This window comes from Squalius cephalus (genome assembly GCF_949319135.1).
Source record: "Squalius cephalus genome assembly, chromosome: 15".
NCBI lineage: Eukaryota > Metazoa > Chordata > Actinopteri > Cypriniformes > Leuciscidae > Squalius > Squalius cephalus.
Window position 1 is genome coordinate 9,780,574 of NC_137136.1, and position 27,740 is coordinate 9,808,313.

Below are 27,740 nucleotides of genomic sequence, written 5' to 3' on the forward strand. Positions count from 1 at the left end.
TGGGGGCACTGGAGAGACTGTAGGGAGGGATGGATGGCATATTTGAGGAGATCAGTTGGTTAATGGGAGCACCATCACCTGAGACGGATTAAATCTTTTGGTGTTCTCTAAGCGAACAAATATCCGATGAGATGTCCCTCTCTGTTTCTGTCTCTCACTTTCTCCATTCCGCTATCCTGAAGGTGTGTTTTTGTCAGTATGTATACATTGTATTAAGTGGGTTTTTACATTACTTGCAGAATGTGGTGCTTGTGTATATAGATAGACGTGGGGCTGATTGCGTAGAAAGGCAGTAGCATGATTAATTAGCTGACAATTTAAGTGTTACACAATTTTTAAAAACCCTTAAAGGGATAGTTCACCCAAAAATGTAAATTCTGCCATCATTTACTCACCCTCAAGTTGTTCCAAACCTGTATGAATTTCTTTCTCCTGCTGAACACAAAAGAAGATATTTTGAAGAATATTTGTAACCAAACATTTGATGGGCCGCATTGACTTCAATGGGGCCGTATCCCTTTAAATGTACTACTAAAAGACTGTGCCCACATCCACTTCACTATTAACTCAATTAATTCTGTAAATTTAAACAGGCCCAAACTTGCTGTCCAGACCAGGCATCCTTTGTGCGGACATTTTCCTCATCACCAGGGGAACTGCCTCATGTTCAAAGTGGAGCATTGATGCGAATTGAATGCATGCAGCTCAGAGAGGTTTTGTAACACTTTCCACGCCTTTATTTGTCATGTCGCGGCAGAGAAATACCCATTGTGCATTCATAGTTTTTTTGGTAATGTAACCAAGGGCATCCTCTCCACTGGCCTCAATCGTTGTCATCAGAAGATCCCATATGGTGGCAAAGCTAAATGCCAAACAGATGGTTTGCTCTCAGGCTACAATTTACCACACTGTAAAAGTTCATTTTCGGAAATGTGAAATAAAATAGAATTATTATATAAATCTATTATAATAAGCTCCATATTTCCTGACGGTGATTGAAAACCGTTTTGCCACAGACAAAAAGTCCACTGTACTTTTAAAAAAATATATATTTATATATATTTTTTAACATGCTCACCTCTGTTATTTCCACGACAGCCAGACCCTAAAGTAATTTTACTTTAATGCATTTCTTATAAGGCTGCTAAATATGGTAAGCCAGTTGAGTCTGATTCTCTTAAGTTTGAGCTATAAAACTTTTGAAAATAGGACTTCCAAGAGGTGAACACAACACAAGTTGTTTTAACATTAAACCAATTGTTTAAAATAGTAACTTAAATCATACAATGACACAAATAAGTGAAATTTGAAGATGTTGATGTGCAAATGTAAATGAGGTGGACATAGCCTATTCATTGTCTCAGTTTTTTGAGACATCAAAAACTACCATCGGGAGCATGAGCTTGCACTTATAAGATGGCATGTCAAGTTAAGCGTAGTTCATTTTTAAAAGGCAGGCCTACATCTTGTGACCCCTGCTTTCTGTTTCACTCCATTCTTTTTGATTTTGAAAGTAAGAATGCGTAATTTACATTTGCACATCTGTACCATGCATGTTATTCCAAAGCATTGCTTTTTACATCAAGTTCTGGTTCTATTTGGTATCATCTGGACATGTGATGAAGTGAGACAAACATTGTACATGTCACTGACATAGTTTTGCCTGTTCTGTGACAGATATTTGCTGTTCCAAATCCTAGTAAGATTCCCCTGTTGGCAACTTTTTAAGGCATCATGTGTCTTTTCCAAGAGAAAAGAAAAGAAAAAAAAGACATCTTAATTATGCTGTCTTCTAAGATGCTCACTTTTTGCCCAATTTGTAAGGCAGCATTGCTTGTGTCTTTTTTTACAGAAGCCATATGTGTATATAATCACACAATTCAATAATATTCAATAATCCCAATAATTCTCATTGACGTATCATGCCATTCCTCTTGTGTTTCATTGAAAACTGAGTCGAATGTCCCGTGTATAGCATTATTTGTATGATGAATTCCTTTGTAGATCGTTCCAAATCACTTAAGATTTGGCGGTTACATTTCAGTTAGGACTCAGCTCTACAATGCAGCTGCCTGTGTAGGTAGTAGACAGCGAGAAAGTTCACTAGATTTTGAAACAGAGCTTTAATGTAAAACAAACCTGCTGGTCTTTTACATAATACAATTCCTTATGAATCACCCACCCCTTGCATCTTGAACCAGCTATATGAGTAAGGATGGGAGAGCACAGACAGAGGAATGGCCCTTTCAGACAGGATGTGGAATGTGCTGCGCTACGCTATGAAATCCAATTATTTCAATGGTTTGCGGAGCGCACCATTGGCGAGCTCGCGCGCACGCCATGGTCAAAGTTCAAAATAGTTCAACTTTTGCCACTGCGCTCTGTGACGATTACCTGCACGGCCAATAGAAATGGGGCATCCAAACAAGCGCGGAAATCAAAATGGATGAACAGCGAATTTCCTGAGCTGTACGATACAAGTTTGAGGTCATATAGGGACAGCGTAGCGCAAATCGTTTTGTGTCTGAAGGACTACGCTAAACCATCGCCGCGCATTCCGCGTCCTGTCTGAAAGGCGCTTAATGGGGTGTCAGTTGAGTGTGCAGGACATTTTGAAGAATTTAATTGGTGGTTCAAAATGTCCTGAAAGGGTTGGAGAAAATCGAACTGCCTTGAAGTATAGACTTTCTGTGTTCCCAGGCCTTGCCAGGTTCTATTCCATACCACATTTGTTCTCCATGTGCGAGTATGTCTGTCCGTGTGCATTCAGGCTTTCTACCTAGTCTGAATCGATCTGCGAGGGCCTTGTTGTAACGTGAGCTCTAGAGGCTTCCTCCATAAAAAAAACACACACACATAGCTACATATGCAGGCGTGTGTGGCCTGTCTCTGGCTCTGATAGATATTTACATCCACGCCTACACAAATCGCTGGAACAACAACAAGGGGGAACGTTGGGCTGCCGTTTCCCCCTCCCCATCTCTCTAACACCCGACAGATGGACAGGCCTCCTCTGTTCCCCTGCGTTTGATAGGACCTCTAATTACGCATCCAGACCACATCAAACCAGCCATCCACACGCCTTGCTTTCAGTATAGTGCGGAAGTGATATGGTCAGGGGCAATAAAGCTACACCACTTGCTTGTAATTTGTTTGTGAATCGAGCTTGGGTCTCGTCCCCTTTGCCCTGTCATTGTGCCCGTCTCCATCGTGAGTCTAGGTCGAGGATGTCTGGACCTTCTAAGAGCTTGAAAGGGAGGCAGAGACACCCTGCCTGCATGCTGCCCGCCTGCCTGTGGAACCCAGAAGTCCTGGTGTGGTTTTAATCAAGGCCAGGCATGGTAGTCATTACAGTGCCCTGGCGCTAAGCTCATTGTCTTTCTTTGTCTCTCTCCCTCCCTCTCTCTCTTTCTGTGAGGATTCAACATGCAACTCAGATGTGAAGGGGTCCTCAAGGGTCACTAGCCCTTGATGAGAAAGTGTCAGTGGTTTGTGTGCAGTAGCCAGCTCGTATCTGTAATCAGCGTATTTGTTTGGAGTCATGAGTCATTGCAAAACTCGCTCAAATCAAAAAGAAACTAAACAAAAAGGTCTTTAAAACATTCTGTTCTCTATTATATAATAAGCTGTGCAATGGGAAATTATCGTTGTAAGCTATTATTCAGACGATTCGGTGTCAATCTTATAAATTTGATATGTCTAGGAGTATAAAAATGATACATTTACTTCATTACTATAATGCCGGTTTATAAGTAACATGTTTAAATTTACATTTACACTTATACATTTTTATAAGTAACATTTATAATGGTTTATAAGTTCTCTCTCACAGACTGAGCTAATATACAGTATGGGACACAGTTATATATATTAGGAAAATATTTAATTAGCTTACACTACTATTCAGAAGTTTGGGGTCAGTAAGAATTTTGTTCTTTTGAACTTTTTATTTATCAAAGAATCCTCAAAAAAGTATCATGGTTTCCACAAACATATGAAGCAGCACAACTGTTTTCAACATTGATAATGATAATAAATGTTTCATTAGCACCAAATCAATGATTTCTAAATGTGACACTGACAATGTCACTGAAAACTGGAATAACGGCTGCTGAAAATTCTGCTTTGCATCACAGGAATAAATTACATTTTAAAATATATTATAATAGAAAACAGTTAGGCCTATTTTAATTTGTAATAATATTTCACAATATTACTGTTACTGTTGGATCAAGTAAATTCAACCTTGGTGAAAAATACTTTTTTCAAAAACTTTTAAAAATCTTACTGACCCCAAACTAAACAGTAGGCTTGTGCATATTTGAGATTAAACATTTTATTCCTATATATTTAGAAAATAGTTATCAGGACTAATCCCTTACTTCATGAGCAGGATGCTGATTCTTATTGGAGAGGTCTTGTATCACCCTTATTTGACTTATTTTGATATCTTGATGTTTTGAATGTCTTGGATACTTGGGGTTAAATATGTAAGGAGTTTGATATTGATTTGAGTTAAAATAGTTGTATTATGTTTTACAGTTTAGCGGGCATTATATTTTTGACTGTAGATTGACCAATCAGAATCAAGTATTCCAGTGAGCTGCGTGATAACAGGAAGTTTCAGTGTAGTATTGCAGCAGCTATAGGGTGGTGCAGGGATGATGTATTTTTGTATTTTTTGTCAAGGGTGATGCTAACCAGGGTAATGCTAACTTCCGGGTTGGCCTACAAAAATACGTCCTCCCTCCACCACTCTATTGTCTCTTTTTGCGTTGTCTTTGCTGATGCTGGGTCATGTGCCTGCATGTAATGTAGTCTGGCATTGTGCCACCTAAATAGAACACAACTGAAGAGAAAAAGTCGTGTTTTGTGCTTTGTAATCTTTTGCGCATAATTTGAAGAAATTTACAAACTCAAGTTATGATTTATGGTCTTCAATTCATCAGACTGTGAAGTTTCGAAATGCAGAGGACAACTTCAATTGTGGTGAGTTTCGGCCTATGTATTGTGCGACTTCAATATATCTCTGTTTTTGTCCCTTTATTGTCCATTTGTCTTTAACTACCCACTGGGCTCAGTGGTAGATAGATATTTAGATGGGGTCAGGCCAGTGGCGGCGCGAATGATAAAGAAAAGGTTTAGGATGTGGGGAAAGAGAAAATATCCATGCACATTTCACAAATTCCTCCTTTTTTCACCCACTCAGTTATCCACTTGTATTACATCTTGGCTGACTTCAACAGTGTATTATTTTATTTGAACCAGAGCCAGACCTCAGAAGCACACCGTCTTCTCTTGTGTAAACAGCTGTCACGGAGAGGGACGGTGCGTTGAAGGTATCCGCAGGCAGGGGTCACATGTAGTTTTCATGTTCATGTGCTAATAATGGCTTTGGTGGTGGCACTCCAGTAATGGATAATACCAGCTTGTCACTGTAATTAACATGCACAAAGGTCTGGTGTCTTTGAAACAAAAAAAAAACATTTTTGCACACATTTTTGTTTTGTCATTGTCTTTTGATGAAAATTTTCTTCAAGTGCATTCATTTCAGTCAATTATAATCTGAGTAAAACTGTTTTGTTGACAAAAATAGCATTTTATTAATTGACAATGTGCTGTAAGATGTAAAAGTTTCTTTTTTAAAAAATCACGCTTCGATTTGATGCTTCAAAAAGTTCATAAAGAGATCGTAAAACAAATCCAAATGAATTGACCCAAATTTTCTGAAGAGACACGATCGGTTTATATGATTAACAGATTGGATTTCCGGCATCAGTCACATGATACTTCTAATGTGCTGAATTAGTGCTCAAGAAACATTTCTTATTATTATCAAATTTGAAAACAGTTGTGCTGCTTAATTTTTTTTTATTTTTTTTTGAAAACTTGATATTTTTTTTTAGGATACTATGATGAATAGAAAGTTCAAAAGTACAGCATTTAAATAGAAATGTCCTTACTTGAATAAAAAAAAAATCTTACTGGCCCAAAACCTTTGAATAGTATAGTGTAATATTATGTTAATTTTGTCTATAGTTAAAGTCATTTAATTATCATTATGATGCTTTTTCGCCTCGTCTAAGTTATCACTTTTTGCCAACAAACATTTTTAGCAAGAATTTCTTTGACAAGATCAACACTTTCAAGTCTCAAAAGCAAAAGAAGAGAGTTGCATGGTGTGGCCAACGTGTTTATGGGAGTACGGGGCCATACAGGGGCCGTATCTGAGATGTATCTGGCTGCCAGACAGGTTTGTTTTAGTAAGAGCAAGAAGAGGTTGAAGTTGAGTGATTATAACAGAGCTCTTTAGTGTAAGCTCTGCCCTGGGGAGCAGATGAGATGAGCGGCCATTACATAAAACGCTGCCCTGGTGTTCATTTGTATCTGGAAGTGTTCTGGCATGTCCTTGCTGGCCAGGTTTTCACGGGGATTTGACAAATTTGTAACAATACACGCAGATTTTATACATTGTGCCACCCATGTGTGCAGGAAACCGCAACTGTAGAACCTGTTTTTGTTATTTTCAAGCTTATGCTTATCGTATGCCTGCCGTTTTTGAAGTCGATGGCATGGGTGTTGCGTGGTATCCTGTTGAATTTTTGCTTAATTAGCTCAATAGAAGTTTTTGAGGGTCTGCTGAAGCTATTTATGGAGTAGAAGACTCAGTCTTGGGCATCAGGCTTTGAAGTCCCCTCACAGTGGTTGGGACCATATGAGGTTCCTCGGCATGTTTCTGCCTGCCACCCCCGTGGTGCTCTCCACTTTTGACCCTGTGGATCACTTCTGATCTGGCCTGTAGGGAAGGGTTGAGGCAGGGAGGTGGAGAAGAGGTCTCGTTAAAGGGTTAATGAGGTAATACCTTTCATGTTCCATAGCATAGCACAGACTCAGGCGTGAAGGCAAACAATACTGTGTAGAGGGAGGTCTGATGGGTAGTGTGTCTGTATATGTATGTGTGGGTGGGTGAGTTTTATGTGCGCTCATAATTCTAAACTTAGTTTGTAGAGGTGTTTGCGAAGGCAAGCTTCACGAATACTAGTGCTCAAACTTCTGGTTTGAGTTTTGAACAACCCATTAATGCTTATTATTAAACTAATATCAAATAATAAAAATGATTGGAGTAGGTATTACAAGAAAATACTACGTCAAAATGTCATGTTTAATTCAATGTGTTACTTGCCGTTTCTTTGTAATTATTTGTCAAATTTACTAGCAATCTCTGAGTGATTGTTTCAAAGTAAATCCTTTACCAAATTCATAATTTAAGCTAATGGCATGAGTGATACCTCAAACGATGCGCCTTGAGAACAGCTGTGCTATTACTTTTCCAAGCGACTCATACATGATACACTGACAAATGATAAAATGGACGAATAAAAGGAACCATGTCATGTCTACCATTTAGAATGGTGGGTAACAACTGCAGCAACCAGACCAAGATCTTCTATAACAATATTTAAAGGAATTTTAGTGCTTGACATTTCTAGAAAAAAATCATATTCTTAATAAAAAAAATACCCATGGTGTTTTAAGATTTTAATTAATTTACATTACGTTTCTAGGTCTATTAAATTTGGGAACCTCATATTGTCATGTTTGCTGGTTAGCAAGCACGACGGAGAAGATAAATTCAAACAGTCTTTATTAACAACGCAGAAATTAAACTTGACCAAAATTCACACTAACGTTAACCCATAGGTTGACAAGAATCGACAACTACAAACTGAAACACAGGAACTTAAATACAAGGAGCAAACGAAGGTAATTAAATGAATAAGCTTAAAATAATAGTAAATTATAAGCTGTCTCATTTCGAAGGCCGCGTCCTACAGAGGTCGCATTTTGATGGTGCTTTATTTCAGTAAACTCACCACTACATTTCAAAGTCATTAATCCTTAAATGCATGAATGTTTCGCCAATCATTATTACATATTCGGGTCTTTAGCCACCCGGATGGATCTCCACCTGCCGTGATAATATAAAACTCTCCTCATTAGAGTAACAATTACAGAAGAATAACATAAAGCATATTTTGTTACCTTTTGGAGCTTGGAAGGGTTCAGTTTGAGCAGATGTTTTATACCATTATCACTGTCCTCATCAGAGCTCATTCAGTATCTGGCTCATATTTGCGATCTCAAACATATTCTCAAAACTATCATTTTCAAAATCAATATTTTGATCACTGACAGCTTCTTCACCAGACCACAAATATTTGATTGCATTTAGTACTTGCCTTAAATGGATAGGAAATTCTGCATTTACCTTCATGTTGTTCCAAACCTGTATACTTTTTGTCAAACACTAAAGGTGGTTAAAAAAGAAATTTGATTGGATCACCGGCAGGCGAAAAAGGAGGGTCTTGTTAGGTCCGCTAATGCTCAATGTTGTGAAACTATCCCAGGCATGTCTTTTCTCTGATCTTTTGGCAGCGACATTGCTCTTTCTCTCCATCCAAAAAATCCACTGCTAGCTGTTTAGCATGTTTGTAGAACAGCATGTGTGACTGAATTGTGGGATTCAGAACCCATTGTGCCACAGGTGTGAAAATTAGGTGTGAGGTTTATGTGTGATAAATTACCAACAGGTGTGCTAATTTTAACCGTTCCACTTCCCACCCTCTCCACCACCACCCTCATGTCTTTGCTTCTCTACCACTTTCACTGCTATCATTTCTATTGAAGGTCTTTTTATAAGCATAAATCAAACAATTTAATACAAATTGAATGATTTTAATTCATTTTAAAATAATAATTTAACAATAATAATATTAAAATATTTTAGGAAAATAAAAACTGTGCATAACAGATAAAGTCTCTTTGAAAAAGTCTTACTATTGTGCACAGATTTGTGAATCACTTGTATTTATCTTTTATTAAGGATGCTTAGATATTTTAACTGGAAACAAGACCAAAATACTGATCGAGAAAATGATTCATCTCAGACCTCACCTCTGAACTTTCTTTACAGACCTGAGACCATAATAGAACATCTCACTCTGAAAAGAATTCATGGAGTGGAAAAAGCTGCTAACTTCCAAATTCCATTCTAAAGAAGAAGAGTGAGCTGTGCAGAAACATAAACATGTCTTCTCACACATAGCCCGACATGACAGATTGCCTTTTGCACCTTACAGCACCTGTCTTTGGTCCACACATAAAGATTTTTTTTTCCCGTTTTTACGAGATTCATAACAGATAAAGTGCTATTTGATCTCTCATTCAAAATTCTCATTGAAGAATTACAGCATATCAGCAGGTATTCATTGTATTTGCTTTTTTAAATGAGAATTTACATGAATCAAAATGTCTGCTCTTTCATGCTTAATTGCAGTTTGCCTGAAGATAATGCTAATCCCTTTTCACAGCCCGTTAATATGATATATTTCAGAATGAAATGGGATATCCAACAAGAAAATATGTATATATGTACATATTTCTATATTTTTGTTGAATTCAGTTTCTTTAAACAATTTTTCTCATGTCTCATTCCCACCAGGGATTGAACCAACAACATTTTTGGTAACCAAATACAAACCCTAAGTTTTAAAAACTTGGATTTTAAAAACTACCAAGAGCAGCGCAAACTAGGCGGTAAATAATGGCGCAAATACCAGTAACTTGACTAGCGCAAACCTTAGTAAATCTTGCATGATTCATTTCAATACTCTCCTCCCATGAATTTTTCATCTTAAAAGGGAAACAATACAGTCAGTCGCAAAAATAACTGTGTCTGCCTTTTCAGCACTAATTTTTCACTGTAGTTTTTTAATGGCAAAAGAGGGTTTGAGTTGGCGCAAGCTGTTAGTAAATCTGCCCCTAAGTCAACTAAATAAATGAATAAATGTTTCATCAATGAGAAAATGTTCTAGAGGCACAGTGTAAATAATTGGCTACCTTAAATGACTGTATTTCCTACTTTAAATGAATGACAATAATCAGCCCGTATGTGTGCTCTGCAATCTCTCTGCGGACTTAAAAGCCAAGCCAAGGTATTAGCATACACGTCAGCAGGTTTGCCCTCAGGTCTGAATCTCCTTTTGTCTTGCACCAACTGCAAAGAAACACTAACACCAGTACCAGCTGCCCAAACTTACAAGGCATGTTTCGATATCATGTCCACCGATTCAATCGCGGTGATCCAATCTACAAATCCATCGGTGCTTGCCATGCCTCCTGGGCCTGTATCACAGGAACACTCTCACTAAGCTAATAAGCCAGTGCCGTGAAACAAATGTGTTTACTCAGACACATGGGTGCAGAATCATTATAAGTAATGGGATTGCCCTAAATTGTAAACATATGCATACAGTACAATCTGTTAAAGTAAACTGGAGTTAGGGGGGAAAAACATGGATGCCTAAATCCTGACTATTTCCAGCTGCAAAGTAGTCGGAGGTGAGGTCCAGCATATTTTCTGCTAAATTTGAGGAGAAATGTGCCTGTAGAGCAAAACGTACCCTTGCCATATCCCACCATTCTGGCTCTGGTGTATTAATCTTCAGCAAAGTGTGATTTCCATACCCATGACCATGACAAATAAAGTCAGATGCAACAAATGCGGGTGGATTGATGCAGTTTTCCATGTACTGCCTTCAACCATGTGGAACAATGTGGGGACTGGCACACTTTTAGTGGATGATCTGAAAGTTTTATTGCATACTCCCAGTTTCTTTTCCATTATAAGAGGCGAGCGTTTCTGATTCTAAATGGATGGTTTACCCAAAAATATTTACCCTCATGTTGTTCCAATGCCGTATGACTTTCTTCCTTCCACAAATGGAGATTACAATGAAAGTGAATAGTGGCTGAGGCTGTCATTCAGCCTAACACCTCCTTTTGTGTTCCACCGAAGAAAGAAAGTTATTTAAATTGGAACAACATGAGGGTGAGTAAATGATGACAGAATTTCAAAATGAGACAGCTGACTCTGTGCTAACTCTGACTTTTCTCTCGATTCTCATTCATGTAATGCTGATTACTCATTAACAGATACAAATCCTCATTTTAATAGAACTTTGAATGGTCTTAGAATATTGTATCATATTGTTATTTGCTCCAATACTTATTTGTGGTGGATTTTGTACAGTGGTTTAAAGCAGTGTTGTTATTGATATCTACAACAATTAAAATATTTTTGTTATGCATGTGTATATATATATATATATATAATTAAATCAGAAAAAAAAAACAAAAAAAAAAACACTTGCAGACACATAGGCTAGCCTTGGCAACTAACTAAAATAAATAAATAAGTACAGTACTAAAATGACTATAACTGAAATAAAATAAAGCTAAATTGAAAATAACTCATACTATGACAAAAGCACATAACAAAATTACTAAAATTATTTTTTTATTTTAGTTGGTGGTTTTAACTTTAAAACGCAATTCTGACATTTTAGTGACAATGTCATTTGAAGCTCATGTAAAACTAGTTTATGTGCAAAATTAAGACAAAACAGATTGTAATTGATCCCACTTTTGCTTTACTTAACAGTAGCAGAATTATAGCTTATGTAGAGAGACAGAGAATGATCTCCCATCTATCTTTCAAACAATTCTTACTAATTGAATGAACATTGAATTAGCCTCATGGTTGTAGGTACTGTGCTTCTTCATGGCTTCCTCTTTTTCTTCTAGAGATTTTTGTATTTGAACTTTTTACAGCTTTGAATCTTGACAGATGATGAATGATATCATCTAGATTGTAGGGAAAGGGATGATGTCACCATATGATGTCATAGGTATTTGTGAGTGTGAGAAAGAGAGATCATTGGGAGTTGTTGGGAGTGTTGCGAGTGTTTGTTTGAGGTGGGGGGTTTGAGGTGTTTATCTGCCCTTTCTTCCCAGCTCTGGCGGCCCGAGGCGATGAACGGCACAGTTGTTTAAGAGTCTTTAAATATACCTGAGCCAGTTTTTTATTTTCTGTCGGTTCTCACTCACACTGTAATTACTGTTGATCTGGATTCAAAACAAAGCCAGCCAAAGCTGAATGAAGGCAACACAATCCAACAATGCCGTCATACGTTGTGTTCTGAGCTTGTGATTCGCATGAATGAAGGACCAAGAATTTTGCGTTTACCTGAATGAACCACAGTCTCCCCACAGAAACTGGGCACAGTGAAGCTAGCACACAGTATTGTTGGTTAGATATTTTACTCCTCATAAGTTACATTTCATTTCACTAATGTCTGCAGATGAATAGTTGTCTGCAGTTGGATGCCATACCTGTCATTTGATGTTCCTGATGTCAACAGGGATGTGGCGATTATAGATGAGAGAGGAAAGCAAATGCCCAGAAAACTGCGGCGAACGATTGAGAGAATAAAGGAAAGAAATGAAAATAACAACCCTTCATTTTGCTCCCCAAACAAATCAAGACATCCACCTCTAATCCGTTTGTACTGATGATTTTCTGTTGCCTCATAAAGCCTCATTCTTGGCTAACAGAAATGGAGTAGATAGTATGATGAGCTGTCTGTTGGTTATTTTACACCAGGGTTCCTCAAATCCAGCTTTGGAGAGCTGTCCTGCAGAGTTTAGCTCAAACCATGATCGAACTCACCTACCTGCGATTTTCTATTAACTCTGAAGACCTTGACTAGCTTGTTCAGGTGTGTTTGGTCCTCCTGGACCGGATTTGATGAACCCTGTTTTACACCATACAATGTCACACTCTAGACGATTTGCAGAAATTGTCTCGTCTTCTGGTCAGGCTGCAATAATTTGGAGTCCTTGTGGTGTCCTAAGCCCAGATGTTCAGAGTGGATAAAGGTAAATACAGTTGTTTAGGTTGTAGATGGATCGTTTAATGCATGATGAAAGAAGACACTTGCATATTTTGGTTTTGTGAAACATTTGTCCCGTGCTCTCAGTGTAAACTATTTTGCTTTGTTATGGGAAAGGGCAGTTCAAAGAGAGGTTGCACAGGTTGTCAGGTTGATGTCAGGGGCGTTGGAACAGTTTCAAAGTAGCATGGAAGCATTGAAGTCAATATTACAAAGACAGTTTTTTTCCCTTGGAATATTGTGTTGAATATGGGTTTAAAGCTGCATCATTGCATGGATAATGAAATTGAATAATCCATTATAATACCTAATGTGTTACAGATGCCATCTCAAATTATCCACTTGCACAGTTTTAATGAGGAAAAGTTCATGCTGCAGAGATTGGATTTCAGCATTATTATTCATAATTGCATGCATCAATTTCAGAAAAGTAAATTAACTGTTGTTGTTTTTCTTCCCCAGTTGTGATTCTTTAGTTTGCTGATGTGATATTATCCTTTCATTTTATTGGCTCAGTAATGTGCACAAATTGAACCTTGGATAAAACATTGAGACTATGAATGTAAAACCTAATATATTATTTTGTTTATGTTTAACTGTAGTTCAGTCAAATCATAGTCAGAACAAATGTTTATTTAACATTTTTTCTCAGGATGGGGTGAATTTTTGTGAAGTTAAAACAAGAAATGTGTTTCTCTCTCTTTAAAAAAATAAAATAAAAAATCTTAGTTTTAGTTCTACAATATACGCTTGCCAGCATAAGTTACACTCTGGCAGGTTAACATGACAGACTTATGGTAAAGTTTAAAGCTCACGCTGGTATGATTCTTGGAACAAAAAACACTCTTAGCAGCCAAATTAGGCTTATCCACTGTAATTTACATAGAACTCGAAATTCTGCCAGACCGACACACTTAGATAATTAGCGTTCTAGAGTGACTTAAAAACATAGCCGGAGATGTTGTTTACATGTATGGAAGCCACTTGGATCATTCGGTTTTTCTTGGATGGACTTTTATCATTCAAACAACGAGGGCAGATTTCTGTACGAATAAGACACATAAATGCCACATGATTGCTATGACATAATTACCTTTTTTTCTATTTAGCTTGAGTTTAAGTATAAGTAGAGTTGAATGCAGAATATGAATGAGGTCCTACTGGGCACTTTTTCTTGTTTGTTTCCCCTCTTGGGTCCCAGTGTCTCTTTAAGGCCTGATTTGACAGTGATATTGGAAAGCCATCAAATTTTCTGGTTTAGAGCTTGAATTTAATCCCCTTGATGAATTGATGAAAATACGATTCAGAATGGAAGACTCCGGTCATAGCTCCAGGTATAAATCAGCTGGCGGTGAAAAGATTTCCGTAAAATGTGGAAGCGCTGGGCCCTCTAGGGTGGCTCTTGGACACCCTTGCCCTAGACACACCAGATCCCAGCATCCTTTTTGACATGCCTGTGGTCAGAGCTGGGAAAGCCGTCCTCAGACATGCTGCTGTTCCAAAAATCTCGTATGAGGCAAAAAAAAAAACGTCAGCTATGCCGTATCCCTTACTCTTTCCATTTATAATTACTAGGCCAGTGAGAGCATGTCCCGTCAGTGCTGGTCTGAATATCATGCCATACAATTGATAACAAGCAAAACCCTGCCAAACACAAGGTGATGAGGGAAGCCATATGATCATGCAGGGCAATCGTTGCACTGATGTGATTGTTCAAAGTTGATTGTGTTGTTCAAGCTCATGTTGACAGCAACAGTTAAAGTAATAATTGAACTGCCGCATTTAACTCTGACAGTGGGATGAAAGGAATAACACCCCTATGATTAAGAACAGGGGAAACGGTTTGTGATATTGCCATACCACCCTCAATTAACCAAATTCAGTAAGGGAAACACTCTGATAGTTTTCGGCTTTTTGAAGTTCCAACCTCACGCCAGTCCTGGTTTCCGCCTGTTCTCTGCACTACGATCGCAATCAGGTCTGAAGTATGTGGGCTGAGATTTTTTACCAATTTATGGTGAATGTCAGGTTTCTATAAACATGTTCAAACTGTATACCATATGTCCATATGTGTGGTTGGGGAAAAAATGTGTCCAGATCATTTCCTTGTCACAAAACACTGAGGTCACGTGACATGAATCAAGCTACACAATAATGCTGTCTATTTTTTGGTTAACATGAAAACAACATGATAAAAACAAAAAAATGCTATAAATATTCTCTTTTGATCTAGCCTTCCTAATCTGTTCTAGAGCTTTTTGTTTCAGGATAGTTGATTGGCAACATTTCAATTTTACAATGTAAACTTGAATGTGTATAGCACATGGTATTGACTGTGTAGCATATAGATAACATAAATGCTGTGATGAATACAAAATTTTTTTTTTATAATTCAACATCACTGATTTTTTTTTTCTCCTATAAATTCCTGTATGGTTCCTGTATGTCTGTTGTCACATATTAAAGGTCCCAAGCATACCTGATCCCAAGCAGTCAAGCATTTTTACTTAAAATTTCCAGTCCTTTATCAAATTAAAAAATTTGAAATCTATATTAAAGACAAAGGTTATGTCTTATTCTGCCCATTAGCATATTTTAAAAACAATATAACATTAACATAAGCATGACAAAATTTTGCAGCAAGCAAATGCAGTGAGCTACTAATGCTGAATGGTTTTAAGGTGCATTCTGGGAATTTCTAGTGAGCATATTTTTTTAGTGCACAAAGTTATAGACAAGAAATGGTTCATTTGGGGAGCAGACTGATTGATGAGTATTAGAACGGTGAACGGCAAACCTTCACTCCTCCTTGTGTATGGTCTGTCCAGTGGAAAATGTTTATGAATGACACATATTTTGTAACATCTTTTTAAGCCATGCAGAATTTTATTTTTATGTGGTGCGCTCTTAATTATTTATTCAAACTGAAGAAAAGATTAGGGAAAAAGGGAATGGGAAAAAGGTCAGCGAAATGCATGATATTTTATAAAGCGTTGTGGTGGGTCGTCCAGTTCGGACTGTTACGGTTGATCTACGGTTTGTGATATTTAAAACTTGGCTCCAATCAATAGCAATGTCTCTGGTTTGCAGCTATTGTGTGCGCCCAAGGACATTTTCCTGTAAAGGGGACGCTAAGGCGCTTACATTAAGAGACATTTATTGTGAAACGGTATGGTCGTTACTGGCTCCTTTGTCTTCTACCAGCAACATGATCCTTCTCGGAGTCAATGCGGTTTTGGGCTTTCAGCGGCTGTCTGAACTAAACTTACAGGAGTTGAGCTTTGAATCAAATCACTGTGCTGCGAAAACGTCAGGCCTCGCTAGTGTCACAGTAATGACAGTTTCTTTAGTCAATGAAAGTTTTATGTGTCAATGAAAATGTCTTAGACAGTTCTATAGCAGCACACGTTTAACCATTCAATAGAGCCCTTTGTAGTTAACTTGCTCTGTGGTGAAGCGGTTTCAACTTAACGTTTCTGATTTGATTGCAAGAAAGGAGTCATGAACTATCACCATGCTCCCTTGAGCAAAGCACTTAACCTCAGTAAGTGTAAGTGTACAGTAAGTTTAGTTGTTGCTAAAAATGTGTGCTTTTGTCTTGGTACTTACAGTACATTCGGCATTCATGTAGGTCAAGATTAAGGTTGCTGATAGTCCTGTATTTAAGCAAAGAATCTTTCATTTCTATATTCATCGCATATGGGATGCAATTTGTCCCTTATTTTAGCGTCTCACATTAAAACACTTGGGAAAGCTTCTGTATGTATCTCATTTGAATTGATTTACTATTCAGCATACAATTTTCATTGTTAAACTATTGCATATTAGAATATATTGGAAAACAAATTGCATGCAAGGGTGATATATAATGATTATAACATATTCATGTTATATTTTGGCTAGGCTGAAGTTAAGTCAATAACATTTCTTCATTTCTGCAGCATTTTGTTTTTTATTTTGTGATCAATTGTCATTTATCACCGGTGTTTTACTGAAATCTCTAGTGGCATGTTCTAAAAAGAAATGGAGATTGTTGGCAAACCTAGTCAAGATGTAAGCATTATACGGTGTTATTAGCTTTTAAAGTGTCTGTTTTGTGTCTTCCTTTATTGCAGCTAGCTATGGAGCTTATCCTATTTGTAAAGGCTGCTCGGTGTGTTCAAAGGACAACGGGTGTATGAACTGCCAGCCCAAGCTCTTCCTGTTCCTGAGGAGGGAGAGGATGAGGCAGTACGGCGAGTGTCTCCACGCCTGTCCGTCAGGCTACTACGGCATGCGCGGGACAGAGATCAACATGTGCTCCAGTAAGATCCTACACTTACTCACTCACATATACACACACTGCCTATTTGTAGCACAGGTGTGTGGATGCTAAAGCAAAGACATGCCGCTTTAGCATTCTTTACTCTGTAAAGAATATATTTACCGTGTCACATACGGTGAATAGGCCTACTCAAAGTAATTTGGCCGTGTATTTGATACAATCAAGTCAAGTCACCTTCATTTACATAGCGCTTTTAACAATAAGGACTGTTTCAAAGCAGCTTTACAGTGATAATAGGAAATTAAAGTAACAGAGATTGTTTTGGCTGTACAGGAGCTCTAGAATAAAGTTATTGTCCATCTAAAGTTAGTTTTGATTGATTCACTTCCGTTGCAAAGATCATTAGTTATTATCTTAGGGGCCACTTACACGACAACGCTTAACGCGTTCCGGCCCGCTCATTCGCACAACAATAGTGCCTGGTGGCTCGAGAACGCAAACCTTGAAATTGTTTTTTACAATAAGCTTGTAATTTTGGTTTGAGTGAACTGACAAATCTGACAATGTCAATTTGGCTAGTTAGGACTTTGCAAATAGGATATTCACTATTGAAATCTGTAATCTTAATCTTATGCTTATTTATTTTACTTATATGCTTATATGCTTTGACCCTTTTTTCCAGCATTTTCCATGTGTTCTATCATATGTTTAAGTGCTGTCTGTAGTTCCTTAACTACAATCAAAAATATCTAACTTTTATATTACATTCAGTGTATGACACAAGTAGGGATGTGCAAAAATACATATTTCCTAAATCAACTAGTCATTTGGGCAACCAAAATCTTTTTTCAATATTTTTTTATGAACTGAATGCAATATTGACATGAGTATTGACTAATCAGTTTCGTTTTGACCTGATTGGACACATTTTCTAGGGTGTGTTTATATAAGATGTGTTTTTGCAAAGGTCTCAAGATGAGTTTTTAAAAGTTACAATATTTCTTTCTTGACCTAGTGAGTTAATACGTGGCGTTTGAGATGGGATTCTTTATAAGAAGAGGACGTTTAGTTGACTTCAATTATTGACTAGTCAGATGTTGGATGTCACCCATCCCTAGAAACAAGAATGAAATAGGAAAACAACATTTTTCTGCAAAGAGTAATATAATAGTCCTATTGGAATTGTTTATCCCCATCCTTCCATGCCCTGTATTTCATAACCTTATTTTAACATTTGTGCCAGGCCTGAGACACTCAGGACCTTTGAGGTTAAGTGAAAAGCCTGAGGTGTTGGCTTTGTACTTTATGTGAAAACAAAACTCTAACTCTTTGGATTGTTCGAGCCAAACTCCTGACAGACAGACTTGAAACCTCAGAGGAGTGTGTCAGGACCTACAATGCTAATAAACCCAGATGCAGTACAGATACCCCTGTATAAAAACATGTCCCTTCTCACTAGCAAACTCTATACAGATTTATCTGCCAATTTTATCAAAAGAGGAGGAGGTGGAAACACCTAAAACGCCTCATTTACCATAAACTGGATGTACCAATTGAGGCTACTTAGCGTTATAGTGCTCGCCTGTTCTCCACTAGTAATCAAAGTCATTGCACCTACATTTCGTAAGTTCTTAAGTTGTGGAGAAGGGACAAAGGCATGTTGTTTTCTGAGACTGTCCTCCAACCATTCGTTGTCCTGGCTGAATTTTGATTTTAAATGATACTGATATGTGGCCAGTTAATCTGGATTCCTTTCCAGGAGAACTTCTCCCAGAACAAAACCTCACATTGTCACGTAGCATCAAATCTCCGCGCAAAGCCTACTTTGATGTGATCACTGTTTCAGTGACTTTGTAATCCAGCTTCGCATTTGACCCATCTCCTTAAGTTATGCTTTTTCTGTCATCTTCACTAAGCTCTTCATGTGTGCCAGTCATAATGGGATGTTCTATCAGGGTTAGTGCGAGAACTAATCGTCGGGTCACTGGGAACAATTTCGAACACATCGCATCCATTCAAAATCACTCCGCAAGTCCGCATTCTCTCTTGTCCGGGTTTTCAGCACAACTACAGTTCGTTCTTCCAAGAGCCTGAAACGGCGGATTACATTGGAGTTGATCGTGTTTTTAAAAAACATGCTCTGAAATCACTTAAGCAGCAGCTGCTTATCATTAGACCTTGAATGTGTGTGTGATCCTATCTCGTTTAAGAATGCTTCGCAGTATCGCCAGGCCTGAGCGAAAACAAAGGCAAAGAGGAGACAGGTTTGCACTACATCAGTCCAGACTCTTCCGCTGGAGCCGTGGGGTGGTGTCGAGCGCTTTTGAAATCCAAATTGAACACTGACCTACCTCTGGCGAGCATCATATGCGTGACCCAACCATCTAAAATGTGTAGAAGGAAGATTGCATAATTGACTTAAATGGATAGTTCACCAAAAAAATAATAATAATTATAATAATTCTGTCATAATTTACTGTCAGTGCAAACAAACATGACTTTCTTCTGTACAATACAAAGGAAGATACTTTGAAAGATGTCCATACTATGAAAGTCAATGGGGTCCAGTGTTGTTTGGCTGAGAAAAAGTCTAACATCAATTGTTTGCAGATATCACGTGGTTCGATGTTTCATTGTTGAATGCAGCAACAATAGTCATTCATTTTAAGTGTGGTCCGTTTTAATTGTAGGTCAATATAATAATAATGAAAATAATAACTATTAAAGTGTCCATAAATGTAAATTCAAACCACTCTTAAAAATAAAGGTTCTTTATTGGCATCTATGGTTCCATGAAGAACCTTAAACATCCACCTTTCCATTCCATGCAAAGGTTCTTTATTGTGGAAAAGGGTTCTTTAGATTATTAAAACATTCTTTGCATGAAGAAAAAATGGTTCTTTTAATAACTGTTCACTAAAAGGTTCTGGGGAACCAAAAATGGTTCTTCGATGGCATCACTTTTGGAAACTTTATTTTTAAGAGTGAAGGGCCATCTAAATTCTCAAATGATCTTACAGACCTGTAAAACTCAGTAGATGATGATTGATAGAACTATTTGAGAGAGACATACTTGGAGAGCTTGTTTAATAATTACCTGATCTCACAAGATTGTTTGACTGTGTGCGCGATAGCCTTTCTGCTTTTGGTTAGTTGCTCCTAAACACTTCTGCAGCCTACCACTTAAGCTAACCAGATAAAAAGAGAGTGTGGGGAGGATGAAGGAGAGATAAACGCTGGAAAAGAGATTCAGAATGCAGACAGAACTGGTGTGCTGGTACCATCAGTTTTTCCACAGGTTGTCAAGTGGAAGCCCTCTTCCTCATCCATCTTGAACCCTCCTTTTCTCCCTTTACATTTTAAATCTTTCAGTGTCACCACAAGGAAACCCCCCCATGCCCTCTTTCTCACGGATACATAAGCAGATAAATGCATGAAAAGCCTCTAGACTGCGAATTAGGGTATAACATGCAATCAAGGAGAATCATAACCTTTACAGCAGCCAACAAGCTGATACATCTCTTTTATGGATATGTGACTTCACAGTGGCAGGGCTGTGAGTATTAATGCTGACTTTATGACTTTATGAAATATTTTTGACATGATTAATAGCCCATGTTAGTAAGCAGCCTTCCACTGAATGATAGAAATTGGCCCCAGATGACCTCCTGTTTGTCCATACGTGAAGTTTCCTGTTATCTCTTTACTCACATTGAAAGCCTTTTTTTAGAGCTTTCTGATTGCCAATATCCTGGACATTTAGTTCAAGTATTTTTGACAGCTCATCCAGGACTAGTATATGTGCCACATGAGAGCCCCCCATAATTGTTTCATCCAATTTGTTTTATCGTCATTGGTGTTGTAAAATCTGTTCCTATTGTACTGTTGTTGTAAGAATTCCCACTTTGACACTATTTTAAATGGGCAAATGCAGGCGTTTTGGTACGTCTGTTCGAAACCTTCCTGAGTTTCTGAGTTTTACAGGTAGTTTTGATAATCCAATGGGACTGAGGTGGACCTCAGCCACACGAAAGGACCGTTGCCTGAAGTGGTACCCAATAGTTAAAGAATCAACTCAATTCCACATATACCCTTCCAATGAGGTAATGAGTCCTGTACCCTCTGGAAAAGAATGAGTTGTTGCAGTTAAAGTTATGTCATTTGGGACCTGCAAAACAGCAATTGCCTTTGGCCCCTCTGTCTTACTCTCACACCAGAGAGCTCGATTTGCCAGACAGTGTAAGTGGTACACTTACTTACACTTATTATAAGGTTTCTTCACCCTGTTTCTACTGAGTTTTACAGGTCTGAATGATCATTTGAGAATTTAGATGGCCCCAGTTGAATTGAATATACATTTATGGACACTTAAATAGTTGGTATTTTTGTTATTATTATAGTAGCTTACATCTTAAAACGGGCCACACTTAAAATGAATGACTGTTGCATTAAATAATGAAAAATCAAGTGATATCTGCAAACAATTGATGTTAGACTTTTTCTCAGCCATTTTTGGAATGACTTTCCAGCCAATTGGACATTTAACCACTAACTTTGACAACCAGAATGTTCTTTATATTTAAATTATTTATTTCATTTTTGACTTTGGCACCTTCCCTCTGACAATCTGACTGTCAATGGGCGGGAATACAAATATACGGAAGTACGATCTGTAATTTTAATAAACGCCTTGGATGACTCAAAATAACGTGTTGACAAGTCCAGCTGACCTTTGCTGACAAATAAGTCAGGTAACATGGAGAAAGATTATACATTTGTTTTTATATATATATGAACAATGTGTAATCTTTCTCCATAAATATATAATATCAACACTGTAACAATACAGAACTGATTGAACATCTGTGAACTTATCTTTTAAGTATCCAAATACTTTTGTATGTACGGACAAAACATCAGCAGTCCTCTCTTGCAGGAAGTTGCATGAGGATCATTCAAATAGATGCTGCAAGCTCCTCAAGAAAAACCCAGAGGGCTTGGTCTGGTGCACCCACTGTCACAGCAAGATGACATTTTGGGGTGTGAGAAAGTCAACTGCATAATGCTCACCAGGGGAAAAAAAGCAGGTCAGATGAGACAGGCTCTTTCAGCGAAGCTCTCTGGGTAGGAGAAATGGAAAAATGTGTCTGGATTTAGCACTCCCCAAGCATGGGCATCCCTTTTGCACCGCAGATGGCTGCCGAATACTATGCATTGGTTTCTGTGACCTCAGGACCGGCTACCAAATTGACCCCTTATTTACAAGGCACTGTCATATAGGATTTAAAGTCGATTTTTATTTGAAAAAGAAGTTACTGAAAATTACATGTTTAATTGCTTAAAAATGAAGTAAACTTTCAACAACCCTGGCCAAGATGGTTTGCAGCCGCTTGAATATAACACTGGCTCGAATGTCCACATAATAATTTGCTTTATTGTTTTGTTTTTGAAAAAAATTTCATCCAGACCACAGCAGAGAGGCATTCCTGCCACAAGTCTTTCAGGATTAGATCACCCCTAAAGCTTGATGATTCAACTCAACATGCACTTGACTTGAAAACCACATTGAAAGCCAAGTGGAAAAAAAGTACAAACATAAATCTCAAGCAACAGTTTGCAGTTTGCAGCGTAGTAGGCAATTTCCTATAATGTTCTGTTTAGGATTTTTTTTTTTTTTTTTGTCCTTCTTGCATTGGGCTTTCATCAGATTCCCACCGCCTGTCCTTATCCCCATGTCTGTGGAAGAACAAGTAATCTAATTATGTCATATTAGCCTGATGTTATCATCTTGGCCTTCAAAAGTGGCACCAAGGTTAATCCTGCTGGAACAAGTGTCTCAAACTCTGTCGGTGGCCTTATTTTTACACTTTTAATTTTATTTTTATTTGTATATATTTATATATAAACAACATATATCTTCATAGATAAAAAAAATAATGAATAAAAATGCATATATATATATATATATATATATATATATATATATATATATATACTACCGTTCAAAAGTTTGGGGTCAGTAAGATTTTTTTAATGTTTTTAAAAGAAGTATCTTCTGCTCACCAAGGCTGCATTTATTTTATAAAAAAACAATAAAAAAACTAATATTGTGAAATATTATGACAATTTAAAATGACTGTTTTCTATTTTAATATATTTTAAACTGTAATTTATTCCTGTGATCAAAGCTGAATTTTCAGCATCATTACTCCAGTCTTCAGTGTCACATGATCCTTCAGAAATCATTCTAATATGATGAATTGATGCTCAAGAAACATTCATTATTATTATCAATGTTGAAAACAGTTGTGTACAATTTTTTTTCAAAATTCTTTGATGAATAGAAAGTTCAAAAGAACAGCATTTATTTAAAATAGAATATTTTCTAACATTATAAATGTCTTTACTGTAACTTTTGATCAGTTTAACTCATCCTTGATGAATAAAAGTATTGATTTATTTTATTCCAAAAAATACAATGAAAATTCTTACTGACCCCAAACTTTTGAACGGTAGTGTTTAATGTTACAAAAGCTTTAGATTTCAGATAAATGCTGTTCTTTTGAACTTTCTATTCATCATAGCATCATGAAATAAAAATGTAAATAACTATTTTCAACATTGATAATAATCATAAATGTTTCTTGAGCATCAAATCATCATATTAGAATGATTTCTGAAGGATCATGTGACACTGAAGACTGGAGTAATGATGCTGAAAATTCAGCTTTGATCACAGGAATAAATTACACTTTACTGTATATTCACATAGAAAACAGCTGTTTTAAATTGGAATAATATTTCACAATATTACTGTTTTTGTTTGTATTTTTAATCAAATAAATGCAGCCTTGGTGATCAGAAGAGACTTATTTTAAAAACATTAAAAATCTTACTGACCCCAAACTTTTTAACAGTAGTGTATATATGTGTGTGTGTGTGTGTGTGTGTGTGTGTGTGTGTGTGTGTGCGCGTGTATTTTTAAAAATTATATAATATATTGTATTGTAACAAAATATTGCTTGAATTGGGCTGGATTTAAGGATTAGCTCTTACTAGCAGTTTGGTGGTTTGAGACCCTAAATGATCTTCTCACTGATGGTCATTATTCATTCATTATCAGGCTTTCGAACCCAGGTTCACCTTATTCAGATACACAGATAGCGTTACTAATTTCTAACAGATATTCCAACACAGTGGATTTTGATATTGCAGTTTTAATAATCATTGCATTGCATGTCAAGTCAGTCCAGTCACTGTCTGAGTCGTGTGCCAATAGTTGCTCTTTTTTCGTCCTCAATTCCCTGTTGAAGTAAGCGATCCAAAAGGTGATGACAGCCTCCCAATGGCTGCAGTATATCAGGCCGAGAACAGAGGTGGCTTTTCTGTTACAAAGCTCATTTATTAGCTGTTGTTCCCTGTCATAGATTGGACATGTAGGGACACAGAGACTGAGCTCTGATTAATCTGGGAACAAAAGCAAGTAGATCCATCTGTGTGGCCTTCCTCTTCTCAGACTTTGCGCCAAGATCTCTACAGCACAGTGTAATTCGACCAGCCAGAGCACGTGTTTATCAAACAAAAGATGCAGTTCTGCCCTGGTGTCTTGGCTGATGTAAAGACAAGGGTGTTAAAAATAATGACATGATGAAGATGTTCTTTTTTTTTTTTTTTTGTCCTTTTTTCTTTTTGAATAGCGTGCTTTACATTGCCTGCAGCAAAGCTATGAGACATCTTGGCTCGTCTCTATAATCGGAGTATCTCATCGGTTCAGACTGAGTGTGTATTACATTTGTTGCAAACTATGGCTTAGCAGTTTGAACGCATGTGAACACATTGATCGTTGGTGCTCATTCGGGCACCACTAGTTAGAGTCTTGCTCCCGTAATAGGGTTCAACAATAAGGATGGCCTGCTGGCTTTTTTGTGTTTTGAAAATAAATAAATTATGAATGAAAACTTGTTTTGTCAAGACAACTATATGTTTTTTAGAAAAAGCAATATATAATTAAATAAATAATAATATTAATAATAAAAAAAATGTAATTTTTTTTTTTTATAATAATAAAAAATATTTTGTGGTGGTGCCAGTAAAAAAATGTGGGCAGGGCAAAGTATCAGGGTTCTGTCACTTCAGTCTATTTATTCTTGGTTTGGTGACAGAGCTCTGACACTGCTTCTGTCTTGTCATTGTGAGCGTGTGGTTCCGAGTTCGCTTGGGCCGTACGCTGTTCTGTCCGTGTGTGTGGTTGTGTTGTGTGGTACGCAGTTTGCGTTTTCATCGGCCGTGTGTTTTCATGTTATGTCTTGTGTGAACAAGTGTCTTATGAGTGTTCTCATTAGCTGCATGTTTGTGTCTTGTTTTGTTTGATCACATGGTGTTCCCTGGCCATGTGCTCTTGTTTTTGTTTTGTTTAGTGTGAGCACATGGTTGTCATGTCTGTTTCTTTGTGCCATGTGCTCCCATGTATATTGTGTAACCCCACCCTTCTTGTTATCTGATTATTGGTTCATTTGTCCAACCTGTCCTCCCTCGTTACCTGCCTTGTTTGCTCCCTATTTATTCTCCTAGTGTCTGTTTGTGTTCTGTGCCAGATCTTCTTCAAATGTTTCCTCTTTTGTGTTCCCTCATCCCTTCACCCAACCCTGACACAAAGTATCAGAATTGGGCCAGCTGGAAAAAAATCTTACTGATCTCTCCATAATTTCTCCCATGATTTCTTGTCATTTCTCTTCTATAATTAAGCAATAAAGTATGAAAGTCGAACCTATTGTTCATGTAATTAGGCTAAAGGAGTGTTGCTTGACGCCTATATTCACAGTAAATTACAACCTCAATTTATTACATACAGGTTTTAAAGGTTGCAAAAAGGTCGAAAAATACTTTATCGCAATCATTCCCCTGGGAGTGATAATGATGGTGATTATGGTTGTCGGAGTGCTGTGTGCGTGTGTGTGTGTGTGTGTGTGTGTGTGTGTGTGTGTGTGTGTGTGTGTGTGTGTGTGTGTGTGTGTGTGAGTGTGAGTGTGAGTGTGTATTTTCTCGCCATGAGATTGTTTGGACTGGATAAAGAAAGCGTGAGAGATCAGGAAAAGTGGGCTGAGGCTTCAGGGGTTCAAAGGGAGAAAGGGAAAGACTCATTTGTTGGGAAGGAATGTAGCTGGTTAACAGGCTGGTTAACTGGAGATGGTCTAATTAGGGGGGTGTGATGGTGAGAACCTTCACGAAACCCAGAGAGGTCAGAGATAAAAGCCCGAGCCTTATCTCTTTGTACTGTGCCAGATTTTCCTCTTTCAAACATTTTATTAAATACATGCTTACCTGTAGACTGGTAAAAGTTACAAACCTTCCACTAAAGATCTACAAACAGGTGCCTTAAGCTATCTGAGTGGAACCAGCAACCAATTTCACATGTTTGTGGATAGCTGTAATCTGAGATCCTTTGCCTATCTGGCAATCAGGTCTCTGAAGAAGCTTTTTAGAAGTGCCATAAATTAGACAGCTCCCAGTGGCTCTTTTTAATTATGCAGGCCAGCGTATCGCCCTGTTGGTGAGGCTCATGTAATTTCGCTCTGCTTGACGTGCTATTTGCAGAGTCACAGCTTGATGACATGCTGGCACGCTGCCCTTGATATGCTGTGGCAAGGCGGGGCGTGGGAGGATCGGAGCGGCGGTATTGCCTCATTCACAGAGTGTCTTGACCCCTCTTTCTCTTTCTCTTCCATCCAACTCTGATGTTAACACAGGAGAACATCATCATCTGCCTGACTAGATTATTTCACATAGGCCTAGACTACCTTTTAAGATTTTATGCTAATAATTATTGTATGCTAAGGTCTTGCTGAAAATTTGCTCAAGTTTTATCCTGATAATGAAGTTCCTCCTAAACATTTTGGTAAGATTTTATGATGCATATGAATTTATGCTGAGTTCTTATTTATAATTTGTCAAATTTTTATGCTAATAAAGACTGCATGTTAAATTCTTCTTAAAACTTTGCTCAGATTTTATGCTAATACTGATTTTATGCTGAGTTCTTGCTGAAGTATGCTAATAATGATTTTATGCTCATAAAGTGTGCCGCCACTTGCTCAGTCAAGAGAGCGAATGAGAGCCAAACTTTCCTTCTAACTCTGTACTCTTGGAGGCTGAGATGTTCTGCCTTCCTTTCTTCTGTGAAGGGGTCATGGTGAGGTAATTCCTCATTCCGGATGTCGTCACATCTTTGGAGTTCTATGCAGCCCTAAAAACTCTCACACCCCACACTCCCTGGCTCAACATGCATGTCAGTGGAAGTTGCACTGGAATATCTCACTCCCCTGAAGTAAAAAGCTTCACATGGCATCAAAATGCCTTTTTCCCAACCTCATAATCCCTCTCTCACGTCGATCCCTTCCCCCACCCTTCAGTCTGCTCCAGATGAGGAGGTTTTGTCTGCTGTCCCGACTGACATCTGTCTCTCTTGTTTCTTCACAGGGTGTAGGATAGATAACTGTGAGGCCTGCTTTAGCAAAGACTTCTGCACAAAGTGCAAGCCTGGTTTTTACTTGCACAAGGGCCATTGCTTCGAAAAGTGTCCGGAGGGCTTTGCTCCGCTGGAGGACAGCATGGAGTGCGGAGGTAAGTATCATTTTATACAAGCCTACTGGAAAATCCAGATAAATCTGTTAGTTGTTCTGGAA

The 27,740-nt window shown here is 37.8% G+C and overlaps 1 protein-coding gene across 3 annotated transcripts in view; it reads left to right on the forward strand.

Annotated features, from left to right (window-relative positions):
- The window catches only part of rspo2 (R-spondin 2), a 58,328-nt gene that overhangs the window by 5,934 nt on the left and 24,654 nt on the right, over positions 1–27,740 (forward strand). For all 3 annotated transcript variants that reach the window (XM_079893880.1, XM_079893882.1, XM_079893881.1), the window contains exons 2-3: positions 16,910–17,098; positions 27,535–27,678. In XM_079893880.1, the coding sequence (XP_079750006.1) occupies positions 16,910–17,098; positions 27,535–27,678 (333 nt within the window). The remainder of the gene's footprint in view (positions 1–16,909; positions 17,099–27,534; positions 27,679–27,740) is intronic.